General features: G+C 36.5%; 1 protein-coding gene across 2 annotated transcripts in view; it reads right to left on the bottom strand.

Annotated features, from left to right (window-relative positions):
* Positions 1-1930: 1930 nt before the first annotated feature.
* Positions 1931-13357, bottom strand: part of LOC117167055 (transcription initiation factor TFIID subunit 7) — a 142362-nt gene continuing 130935 nt past the window's right edge. For both annotated transcript variants that reach the window (XM_033351633.1, XM_033351634.1), the window contains one exon: positions 1931-2586. In XM_033351633.1, the coding sequence (XP_033207524.1) occupies positions 2563-2586 (24 nt within the window). In that variant the 3' untranslated portion in view covers positions 1931-2562. The remainder of the gene's footprint in view (positions 2587-13357) is intronic.

Genomic DNA, 13357 nt, shown 5'->3' with positions numbered 1-13357 from the left:
CGATAGAATCAAATTTAACAAGGTTTGTTGAGTCGCTCGATCATTATGTATGGCATCGGTATGTACACCATCAAGTGGTATATATAAAGTGAGTAAACGAGAAAAGAGTTTCCGTTTTTTTCGCAAGCGTAGGTGTTATAACAGTCTCCTTTTTTCCAGCAAGAGCTTCGAACCTGTCCAAGTAATCCATCAAGTAAGATTTAGTAACCAAATATTTCTCCTCACACTTTGTGTAGAGATCCTCGATAAAATAAGGCATCTCCATATTTTGCCTCCGTACTACCATCAGCTGATCAACATTCGCGGAATACTTGTCCCAAGTTTCCTCTTACACATCTAAACGTGCTAGAATTTGATTCTTGGTAATATTGTGCTTACTAAGTTTCCGAAGAGGTGTGGGGGCGTTGCAAATTGTTTCAAAAATACACCCTGCATTTAAATGGTACTTTCTACCGTTGCCATCTTTAAAGAAATGCAGGTACGAGCTGTTTACATTTAAAAATGTCTAGTTTATGACCTTATATATAAGCTCAAAGTGACAGTTCGCGAGCAAGTATTAGCAAAAGAAAAACAGCTTCAGCAGTGGAGTATACAAGAGGTGAGAGACGTTCGAAAAACGGATCAATAATGACTATGATACACTTAGTAGTGTGAGTCCATCAACACCACTTAACGAATAATAAAAAACACACCTTTTTCACTTCACTATCGCGATTCGGATCTCGAAGGACCATAATGTTTAAGATTTAAAGGAGAAAAATTATTCGAAGGTCAATTTAGGCGGGAATGGTGAGAAAAAATGAAACGTTTTCCTTGATCCAGTATTATTTATTCTATCCATTTTCAAACGAGAAAAGGGTACCAAAGCTAGTATAATATTAATCAGTGAAGAAGGGCAACACATTATTATCAGTACAGGTTAGTAGGCAGAAAAAATGTAGTAATGAAACACATAAGAGGGACCACGAGGAAAATAAAAAATAATCTGTGGAAAAAATGTTCCAACATGTTATTTTAATGACCGAAGCACCTATGTATTACCGATGATGAGGTAGGTCGGTATACTCATGGTGTTACGTAGTTAATTAGCTTGCGCTCAATTCCTAATCGACTGCAGCAGATTTATCAATGGTCATGTATGGTTAAGTAATTGCGGTTGACCATATAAGCAGTCTCCTAAAGTGAATTAATTAATACGTTTACCATTCGTTTTTACCACAAAATTTAAAAAGTACTATTGCTTAAAATTATTTTTGAGGTAACAGTAATATTTGAAACTAATGTTATATAACTTTAAAAAGATGGAAGCTTATCACTGTTATTATGAAGAATTTTAATTTGTTTGCAATTTTATAATTTGTTATGCAAGACATAAAGGCTATGAAAGAAGGTCTAAGGTTATACTATAGGCTGGGTTGTAATATGCAATTTCATTCATCTTGTTTAGACTTTTGTTACCTTCTTTATAATATATAGCATTTCTGCAAAACATCCCTTATAGTAGTAGGGTTCTTGATGCAAAATTGCAACGTTATCCGAATCGATAAAGACAATGTCACCATTGTGGTATTGAATGAAATGTTTGATAATCATCTATGATTGTTTAGGTTAGATTTTATATTGCCACGATGTGCTTTTCTTCGAATACTTAAAGGCCGTTTGGTTTGTCCAACATACTTTTTACCGCATTGATATATCAGCCTAGATACTACATTAAATTGGTCTACGATTTCTAAATGGTCTGTACCAAATGTGATACATTTTTCAAGCTTAGAATCAACGCGGAAAAATGTCTTGCTGTTGTAGTATTTCAATCAACTTTTTGTATTGTCTGACATTTCGCCATTGAAATTTATAGAAACAATTTCTTTATTATCAAGTGTCATTTCTCTGTCATTTGTTAAGGACATCTAATAAGGACAATTGCATGGCAATTTCTTTAAATTCTTTATTGAGTATGAGCACTTGGATGATAGCAATCCGTTGAAACTATACAGGTAATTGAGTAAAACATACCCAAAAATTTGACACGATGTATCGCTTGATGGTGTTTGCTGAAAACTGACCAGTTGTGAATAGAACATAGCCATAACCTACATTATTTCAACTCTCTTACACAAGTTCACAAAAATGATTTGTACAATAAGATAATTAGAAAAAAGTTATTCAAATATTATAGCATTACCATTCATATATATAAAATTTCGGTTAATCGCAGAATCAGAACTGAAATAATTTAATATTTTACTCACTTTGCTCGTTTAACCTCATACAAAACATTTGACCATTAGTACTGTATTTCTCCACCATGCACACGGTAAGTCATGTTTTAATTTTAATTTGATAATTGCGTAAGGTGAATAATTAAAATGAACAGTAAAAAAAACTATTTTTACGAAACAAACAGCTAATCTATAGCTCAGTTTGAAGAATGTATACATATGACAAATTCAAAGGTTCACATTAAATAGGTACATTAATTCATATTATATTATATGTAGCAAAAATTCTATAAATATATCATCCCTTATATTTGTTACCGCTGCTCACCAGTAATCAATTTTATTCTGGCTCCAGGTCTTGAATCTGAAATACAAAAAAAAATCAATGTAAATTAAGTCGACTTAAATTTGTTCTTATGCTCAATTTTTCTATATGAGAAGCCAGTATAAAGTGGACAGAAAAACTTTAGAAGTCCTAATATTGAGCAATGATGAACAAGTGGGGAAAGTACACTAGACTTTCGATTGCAGCACGGGTATGGTTCTGACCGTGGCTTGAATCGTAATTCACCGAAACATTATTAGGACCGTGTCCTAATGTTGCGCAACGTGACGCAGTTAACAACTAGACCACTGATATAATGCGCTTTATCGCCATGCTACTGTTTTGCCATGCAAATCCATCACGTTGAAAATTGAAACATTTATCTTATATTTTATACTGAACCTGTCTGGCTGTAACAGTTCGGTGGCGCGTACCTCGCAGTTCGGTTATGGCTCAATGCGCTACGCATGATCAATAATGCACTGGTCTATACTGATGATTAAGGTATATTATAGAATATTAAATTATACATATATTATTACAAAAAAGTAATAATTATATAATTTTCTGTATTATATTAATCTAATGCTCCCTGAGCACCCGTCTTAACTGTTTTATTTTCACTTTCTGGCCTACTCGCACTGCGCAACCAGGAGAATTACCTCGTTCTGAGCGGGCAGTTACCGTTATGATGGGATTTCCTAACCGTATCAACAGTGATTCTGTTTCATTACATTTCATAAGCGTCTGTTCAAGGTGAATTGAAGTACAATGGACTTTTTAAGCTTTACATTCAATAGTGTGCTGTAAAGAGAAATGACGTACAAGGAAGTACCTACCTTCATTCCTTGAATTGATAATTTAGAAGTAAATATTGCTTTAGGCTCTCACAGAGGAATCAGTAAAAGTTGCGACTGTATTTGTTTACAAGCCATGGTTGTGACGAGAGTTTTACACTTAACTGAATAATATACTTTTCTTAAATCTTTTATATTTTTAACAAAACAGAAATTTGACAAATGACATCTTTCAGGATTTTTTAATTCGTCAGTTTCAAACGTCTTCTGCCAATATGTGTGTGATTTTTGAACCCAACACCCAATCCCACAACAGGAGTGGTAAGGGGGGGAGGTCAATTGACGTAACTAAACAGTCAGTTAACTGTAAACCAACTTTGCTATTACTGTAATCTAACTTTTAGTTTACTGTAACTGAAAAGTTTGTTTCTGAGTACTGATCTTAAGCATGCAGTTTGGTTACTGCAACCGGCCTTTTCCCACCTATATTTTCTTTATTTCCTCTCCTCTTTTCTCCTGCTTTTCTTCATATATTCTCATTAGTATATTATCATTTTGGGCATGTAAACTGACCGTACATTTTCTCCTTCTATTGGCCCATTATGTTTAACTTTGTCTTGGTGTTTCCCTGGTCTTTCTCCCTTGCTCCACATGTACCTCTATGCGAAACAGGTGCCGTTGTTTGCGCAACCACTCGAAAAGTGGGTATCGAGTAGTCCGCGAGAACGGGACTGTCATGATAACCGGAGAGAGACGAGATCAACAGTCGGCGCCAGGCCTTAGAAGGGAAACCTCGTTTCGCTCTTGAATCTTAGGGGGCCACACACACACACAATCTACGGATTTTGTTCGCCAGGTCTCCTGGCACCACTCGACAGCTCGAGGTAATAGAAACAAGAAGAAAGACAGGAATATCAAAGATCGAATTCTAAACCCCACAAGGAAATCACGGTTAAAATTAATTTTAAGACTAAAAACTTTTAGAGCTTACCTTGCGCTCTAGACCTGTCTCTAGACCTGTCACGCAAGAGAAATCTAAATACTGATTGGTGGTGTAAAGTTTGACTTCAAAGGTTCTATTTTATTTTTGAATTAGCAACCCTTTTTCATTCGGGAACTCATTCAAAAAGATTTAGAAGAATTAATATACTAAAAGACCACCAATCAATATTCGGAAATCTTGATGGATAAATTTATAGCATCCTATGAATTTATAAAAAGAATTCCCAATATGGAACTGTGAATTTTCCAATTCAAGATTAAAGATTGCCAAAAGGTTAAGAATTACTATCGATAATAATTTAAATGGGCACTTACCGACAAAGCTGCTTTTCAAATCAATTAGATTAAAATTTGTTAGGAAAACGAGACAAGATTCTGGAATGGCAAACATTGTACAAAGATTTACACAGGGTGGAGTCTCGTTTGTAAAATCTTTGCGACTTTGATCCTCAGTATGTCTGAAGGGAAGGGAAATTCATTAAGCTTTCGGCCCGTGCTAGGAAGCGCGAAAGATTGACAAATAACCGAGAAATTTTAAAGGTGAAAATTGTCATCGCAATTTGATTCTCGCTTCTGGAGATCCCATTTCCTCGTTAAGGAATAAATTTAAAGGGATTTAGAAAAAATGAAGAGATTCATTATCGACGAGATATTAGACACTAGATTTAGGGACAACTAAATTTCAAAGGAATTTCTGAGATTCTTTAAAAGTGAAGCTCAATTCTATGTTGATTGGGCAGCACATGTTGTGGATAAAGTTTTTGGCTTTCTAGTCATTAATAACAGAGTATTGCGTTTCAGGTTTATCTGCCTTCCAGGATTGATACCGACTTCCTGACTAAGATATAGTAAACTGTCAAAGAATCCAAATTTTCAGGAGTAAAATTTGACACATTCACATTCATTTTTGAAAAGTAAAATTCTTCAACATTAAAGAAGAATTGTCCTTATATCTAGGCGTCGAAGGAAAATGAATTATTTAAAAGCATTAAAACTGAAGATTAAAACAGAATAATGTTACGGCGCGTATCGCCTGACGTAACTTGCGTAACTTTTGTCAACACTGTAATGCCTTAGACTGCGACCTTATCTTCTTCCTTGTTCCTATGAACCTTTCTTGTCCTCCGCTGTTACTGGGCTGCACCAGTCTCCCCACCCTACTCCTCACATAAAACAAACCAACTCAGGCTACCCAAAACAGACTCGAACGCTCAAAATATCACTCACTTCTGTACTTCTATTGTTTTTAAAACGGAATCTTTCAATGTATAGGCTTTCAAGGGATGCTGATGGATTCTGGTGGAGATTTAGCGTCTTTCAATTATTTTAACGAATTTTTGAAATATTTCACAAGAAGTCACGGAATTTTAATAGAATTTTGAAGACTTTTAAAGAATTTTTAGATATTTAAAGGGCTTTCGATGATTAAGCAATATTTAAAAAGATTGTAAACTATAACCCTGAATTTTGAAGGATTTCGTAAAATTTCAAAGGATTTAACTGAATTTTAAAGGATTTTCGTATAATTTAAAGGGTTTTAAGGGATCTCAGAAAATTTCAATGGCTTTTAAAATATTATAAGTAATTTCAAGAGATTCGGAAAGATTCCGAAGGATTTAAAAGATTTCAATGAATTTTAAAGGGGTTTCATTGAATTTCAAGGAATAAATTATTTAGCGAAAATTATTCGTTGGAGACACCCCATTCGATTCTGACAATATCTCGCACGCTAAGTTTGAACCCAGAAGCATGAATCTCATTTTTTCGAAACAAAAATTGAACCCATGTTAACCTCATGGGAGTTTCATTGCAAGGTTTAACAATATTAAAAATCGCAAACGCTGACAGCCGGTTTCGAACTAGCTAACTTACGTCCAACACATTTGATCCCTAACAACTAATTCCAATGGCTAACCTCGCGCGTTTTGCAAAAAAAGTTGAGACTGTAAAAGTTTGTTAAGTGATGTGGTTCCTCTTTCATTGAATAGATTGAATAAACTTTATTAACAAATGCGACATTAGAATCTTTGTCGAAATATCAACTCCCTTCTTTTAACATAATGAATTTTCAAACTTTTCAAGCAACGATCAAGGAATATGTTATTATTTTTAACAATATGCATGAAAAAAATATTTTTATATTATTCACGGCTGACAGTCCCTTTGTTCTGCCTAGAATCAACTGCCAAAATTACTTAACAAGTATTCTTTGCAGATATTTGGTCATCCGTTGACAATTCCAAATTGATTATATTTTAATTCATAGCAAATGTACCATTATTCCAGCTTTCAAAATTTGTAGCTTATAAATTGTTGAAACACATTACATACAATATAATTTAAAAGCGCGGATTTAAAGATGTTGACAATATGATTCATTCGAGCATGAAACACAAGATTATCAGACAGTTTCTGAGCAGTTTGTTTTTTTATTAAATCTTAATGAATTGAATACTTTTAAATGCTAATAAAACATCACCAACATAAACTGTTGAAATAAGTAAATCGAATCACTGTTTAGCAATGTAAATATATACAAGGATTAACACTTGAAGATTGTAAGTCGAAACTTACACTTGACGTCAAATTTAAGATTCTATTGACGTCCAGATTGATGTAAGCCGTATATAGCTTTATTGAAATGACAGACTTTGTCTCACTTTTTATTTCGTGTATTTTCGTCTCTTTTCTTGGGGTACGTGTTACTAGTTGGTAATTTGACTATTTTGTTGGAAGTCTCCTTATTTTTGGTTGAAAATTGATTCATGAGTCATGTGATCGGACTGTTTAATTTACGATCTCCCTGCAATGTTCTCGCGAGGGCATGTCAATCTTTATGCTTGCGACTTGTGGCCAATATGTCTGTGGTTCGTGTCGAGTCACCAGGTAGTAAATCAATTTCGAACGATTTTTTGTGTCTTCTATCTTGTTTCCTGCGGATAAGTTGTTGTTTTTCATGATACAGGAACCACGAACTACTGTTGATTACGGTTGCGGTACATCACTAATTCATTGTATCTGGCTGAAACGGTGACAACGGCCGATCATCCTATCCTTTCTCCGTGAATGACAAAGGGTTTGCCAATATTCTTCCTCTGTTATATTTAATAACGGCTTAGTAAAATGTCTCTAGGAGACATGGGTCTTCAAATTGTTAAAACGTTGCTTCGATAACGAGCTCTCAGATATCTTCGTGGCACCTGATCAAACTATCATCTTGACGGAAGCATTCTCACAGGTTTCGAGACCTTAGCACCTGAGTTAGAATAAGACTCATTGAGTTGATAAGCAGATTGCCAAGATGACTCGCTGAGTTGTATTTGGTTCCAGAAGTCCCACTGTTGATTTTCATTTCGTCAAGTCAAGAGCTGCTCTTTTTGGTTTAATGTTCCGCAGTAGATGGAAACCATCTCGTCTAATTAGGTATCGCTCTGTTCAGCTTAATGTTTTACGGCGGGTGGAGACCATTATTATTCTTCACGTTATTGTCCCACGCGGTCACTCTTTTTATTGGCTGCTGCTAGAGGCTTTACGACCGATGTCGTGAAGGGATAGTGTTGTTATGGTGGCTCGCTCAGATTGGCTGGGCACTATCCAAATTTCTCTTTTCAGTTCTGTTCCGAATTTCATGCCGGGCAGGGAATTATTTTCTGAGACCATGTCGTGCTTCTATCGAATTATCGAGAAGGAAAGCGATAAATGATTCAATTACAGTGACCACTATAACTCTTATGGGTTATAGTGAGGCGATTTCCCTTATTCGATTGTCTTCTTGTGCTGTTTGAAATGACGTGTCAGACGCTATCCAAATCCGGTTGCATCGAGGTCAATCTTTCAGAGAAGGATCGTGTTAATAGCTTCCGGATATTACATTTTGTCTAAGTTTAAAAAACTAAATAAATATTTTTGTAGGTAACATGTATGAGTTTACTCACAGGTTGGAGTTCGGATCATAGTTGAATTGAATCAATTCAAATTATAATTAAGGCTGAAGCTATGTCACGAGTGGGTCACGTGAGCAGATCCTTACCATACCGACACTTTTTTTTATTTCGCAACTTATTTTCACACGAAACCCCAAATGATAATGAAAATTGAGGATAATAAATAAGAAGCACTAAGAAAGGTGGGTCTGGTCCTAAATTTGAATAATTTAGGGAAAAAGCAACAACAAAAATTGTAAAAAAAAATTCCATAATTATGCAAATTTAGGACCAGACCCACATTTCTTCGTGCTTCTTATTTATTATCCTAAAAATTTCAACTGGATGAGGCGCTTCGTTTTACAGCATTTGTCTGATGCCCATTAAAAAACTTTATTTTATGTATCCCTGATCAGCTCGAACTACGGCCTCGGTTTGAAGCGTGAGCACGCACGCTGTAACAGAGACCTGTTCATTTCTGCAAATGCTGAAGCAAGAGATTGGGATATCGAGATTTGATAATGAGAATTTCGATCACGCTGAAAATGTAACAGTCCAGTGGACTTAAATCTTGGTTGCAAGGAGACGAGAAGCCTTTGGTCTTAGCAGCATCCAAAAGCATTTTCCGAACCTTTTTTGCGTATGGTTTGTACCTTAAGTCTTTGAGGTGTGTTTTCTTGAGTTAATTTTTCTTTCCGACATACCTGAATCTTCTTTGGACTCCTAAAAATTGGTGATTTCCATACAGCACCAGAATATATTGATCTAGGCCAGACATGCCCAACCTGGACAAATTCCCGCCAGCTACACATGTTCAGCGTCCACCACTATTTCGGCTAGAACCGAGGGTGGTGTTAGACGCGTGCCTAGATTCCCTCCTCTCCTACCCAAGCAGCACCGCAGATACGAAATATCTGTTAGGGTGCTTAGGGCGACTAACTTTTCAATATAAATTTGTAATGGTGACTAGAATTTTAATTATTTTATTTCAGCATGTTTACATTTATTTTCAAATAATGTAATTCAAAGTAGAATTGTACAAAGTATTTATTTATTTTAAATTATTCAATATGTTAATATAGCAGTTGTCGTTGACTGATACTTTTGAAAGTTTAACAATATACTAACATGATGTGCAAGGTAGAAGGATAAGTTATTTAATCGAAATATGCTAATTATATATATTTGTTTCAATTTCTCATATATGCAAGGCGCAACATTCGCCACAGATCTACCTTTTGTAGTTTTGCACTTACTCCCAATATATAAGTTAGATAGACTGATGATGTACATTCTACACGGTGGACACGCCGGGACTTACAAAAATGTATGCAACCCCGCATACACTCCCATTAGAATAGCATTGGCGTGTAAGACGCGTAGCATACTTTTTGGTAAGCCGCAGCGTGTCCACCTTGTGTATTACTATTCGAACAAAGGTAAAAACTTGTTCTTTTACATGTTGTAAACTTAATAACATAATAATACTCAACGGTTTGACAAAAATAAGTTACATTCAAGGTTACATATAATATTTTTAGCTATTTATTCTTCTTAGTTCATCACCGAATGTCGCATAATAAGCAGATTTCCGGTACACAAGCTCGCTTAATAAGTTGCACAAAATGTTAACCAACATTTCTGTAAATGATATGCACAATGTAAAAAACGGTGATACTAAAATATTGAAATATGTACATTTGTACAAAAAAGAAACACTTTGCATAATTCTCTTTTTAATTACGTTTAATGTCAATAAATGTAAAAATACTAAAATAAAATAATAAGAAGAAATCATTGAGCACGTGCCTACCACCACTCTCGCTCTCCAGCCGAAATAATTACAAATTTGTGCAAGCACTTGTCGGCAGAATACTTGATTAATCTTATAATTTAATCTATATGCTATATAAAATAAATAAATAGACAAGATTACAAAATTAATGAAAACAGATCTAAATTCGAAAATGACATATTCGAGAAGTAAATAAGAAAGTTTACCAGCAAGTAATCTTAAGAGTTGGATTAGGAGTATTGTACAAATATTTGAAAAAGAGATTCTTGAAGTGATACAGGGAAGATGCATTTCTAATATCGGAAGAAACTTTATTCTATAGACGGGAACCTCTTACTATAAGTGATCTTTGAAGCTCACACGTTCTGTGATAAGAAATCTGAAGGTTTTTATGTCTTTCACGAATCTTAAACTATGCTGGAAGGTCTCTGTTTACAAAATGGAAGAGGTTAAATAGATATTCAGGAGCTTTGTTCCGAAAGAGTGTAAAGCAAATTACCCATTAAGAATTGTCTTCTCTTGGCCAAATTTAGCTAACGAGCTTTAAGTCTGTATGGAGTTATGCGTTCGTATTTAGACAAATCATAGATAAAACGGAAGCAGATGTTTAAGGTATAGCTGATCTGTCTGTGGAGATACATAGTTACCGCGTGGGTGGAAAAATTAGATAGTATGTGTTCTAGGAACTCAGCGTGTACATGACATGCTCTGCAACTATAGCTGGGAACTTTTTGACATAAAATGCGGTTGCGATTTAATAAGGTGGATATTACACCGCCCTGGTACGCGGAAATGAAACCCTCTGTACCTGAATTAAGCAACGATGATTTGAGAAAAGCAAAAGTTTGCTCATTTGGCAAGGACTGTTCTTCTACATTTCTGTAGAGGTTGCCGTGCATTTTCATGTCAAGTAGCTCGACGGAATTTTTTAACCTCTGCTTTCTTAACTTCGGCTTTTAGGAAAGAAGCATCTACATGAAGTGGTTCCTGACTATTTTTAGGAGAGGATCTCTACCATTTGCAACGATCTAAACTGTACCTAGAAAATTCGATTATGAAGACATTGGAGATACATAAGTCCGCGTCCGCCTTGACGGCGTGAAATGTATAATCGCGGAATAGCCGAATTTATATGAAAGCTGTTATGCATATGCATGATCTTACATAAGGCGATGTCAAGGGCCCTAAGCTCGTTCTTCGTAGACGACCTCAGACGAGTAGAGTAGAACCAGAACGGCAAGCATGTTAGTCACAGATACCTTTTTCAACGTCTGTTAGTTTCTTCATGAATGCCAATAATCTTTCCATTCGTCAGGTGAATTTTTGCACATTTGTTTAATCAAAAGTCCATACCAATATCTCCTGTGTACTGCTTGATGATATTTAAAGCACTCTGATGTTTGCTTTTAACAGAAGCATAGATCTTTAGGTCATCCGTATAGAATACATAAGTGACCTTATGCTCGCGATAATTAGTGTCACCACAGAAGTATCCACAATATGCAAAACAAACAGAGGACTCATGGTGTCACCTTGAATGACCCCCCTAACCAGGTCATTGACAGGATGCGTTGATGGGCTGATGTGTATTTGTAGGCGCACCTGTCAATTAGCAAGTTCAATTCTTCGAACAATCCTGTTGTTTAAGACCGCTGTAAAAATGTTATACATTGTTTTCCAACAATTTATTGGCCTGTAATTCTCTGGGTTAGGAAGCTGCTTCTCTTCGGTAGGATTATAGTGCGTCCTAACAGCAGCTACTGCAGAATGGGCGTTTCCGACTTTAAATTAGAGGTGAATATTTGGACCAGATATTGGCATGTAGAAGTAAACTTCTTCCACCAGAAATTCTTGATACCATCTGGTCCTGCAGCGCAAAAGTTCTTCGAACCCGTCAGTGCTTTTTTCACCTCCTCAGAAGTGATTCATGGACATTCCTCCTCAGATGTTATAAGGTTGTCATAAAACTCCTTGAAGCGGATTATATTATCAGTATCTTCTTTCAACTCCAGTGCTTTCGGGATCTTGTACAACTCTTTCCAAAAAGTCTCCACCTTGTTGCGATGGGTGGATTTTTGACAGAAACAAGGGGAACGCTGAAGAGGCGCGATCAATCAGCAAGAAACTGTTGATTCTCGCTAATCCACCTCTCCCTCTTCTTTATTCTCCTCCTTGCGTTCGATAACACCCGTATTTTGTCAACAATATGCTGCTTGATTGTCAGCAGCTCTGACTTGTTCAGTGTGTGATTAAAGGTCCTCAGTTCTTAGGCGAACTTGCGAACCTTTTTCGTGAACGGACTACCAGATTTCATGTAGTCAATCACACCTTGAACAAGGGACGCATTGTCTTGCCCATCCAATCTTCTTGATCAGTTAATGCATGCGTTTCTTGATCTTTTGATCCATCGTCGGTTTTAGCCTAAGATTTGAATCAGCCAAAGTTCTCGCAGCACCATAAACTACACAATTAATGGTCCAGAGGTCGGACTCCTCCAAGATATCCTCATAAAGGGAGGCATCCATTTCAGTTAGATCTTGGGGCTTAGGAGAAATCTGTATGTTAGTGTTCCTCCTTGTTTTGAAATCATTATCATCTCTTAGAAGGTGTCTGCTTTCCGCGGTTGGTTTCAATGTCGGTTCCTCATCTTCATCTTTAGGTTGTTCATGTGGTGAATAAGGAAGCGTTCCGCGCACATATCCACTTTGCGAGAGGTAGGCACGTTCATTAGGCAATGACTGATGCGAAACGTGCAGGGATAATGCTGGAAATCATTGTCGGGAACTCTGCTGGTTCGATCGTTTTTAACCGCATTTGCAACTTTTTTGTGGTTTAATGGTGTCATTGTTGTTCCCACGAGCAACTAGGGAAAGGGTTCATCCATCCTGGTAGATTCCCGCATGCAAGGATAAGGTTGCTTACACTGAGAGGTCGCTCGGTATCCCTTAGAGTCACCGTTTAAGACACCTCATCCAGGTGCCATTCAGCATTCGGCAAGGTTGTTACGCCTCCGCTAGGGCTGTTATTCCTTGGGGACCATCCCTGGACAATTGCCGCGACTGCCTATTCATTATTGTAACCATATTTCGCAGAAACACTTAGTACAGGGACCCTCTATCCGCAACCCAAGGACGGGTTCGGTGCTAAGAGGCAGATCACATTCTAGATCAATTTAGAAAAATACTTTTTCAATATATATAATTAAAAATTTGTCATAAGGACAACCGCAGGATTTCGCCGGGAGCGGGTGCTAAACTGAAAAATTGCACCCGCTTCCAGCGAAATCGCGGTAA

This window comes from Belonocnema kinseyi, chromosome 2 (genome assembly GCF_010883055.1).
Source record: "Belonocnema kinseyi isolate 2016_QV_RU_SX_M_011 chromosome 2, B_treatae_v1, whole genome shotgun sequence".
In the NCBI taxonomy this organism is placed as follows: Eukaryota; Metazoa; Arthropoda; class Insecta; order Hymenoptera; family Cynipidae; genus Belonocnema; species Belonocnema kinseyi.
The sequence above is the reverse complement of the archived record's forward strand: the minus strand, read 5'-3'. Positions and strand labels throughout refer to the sequence as shown.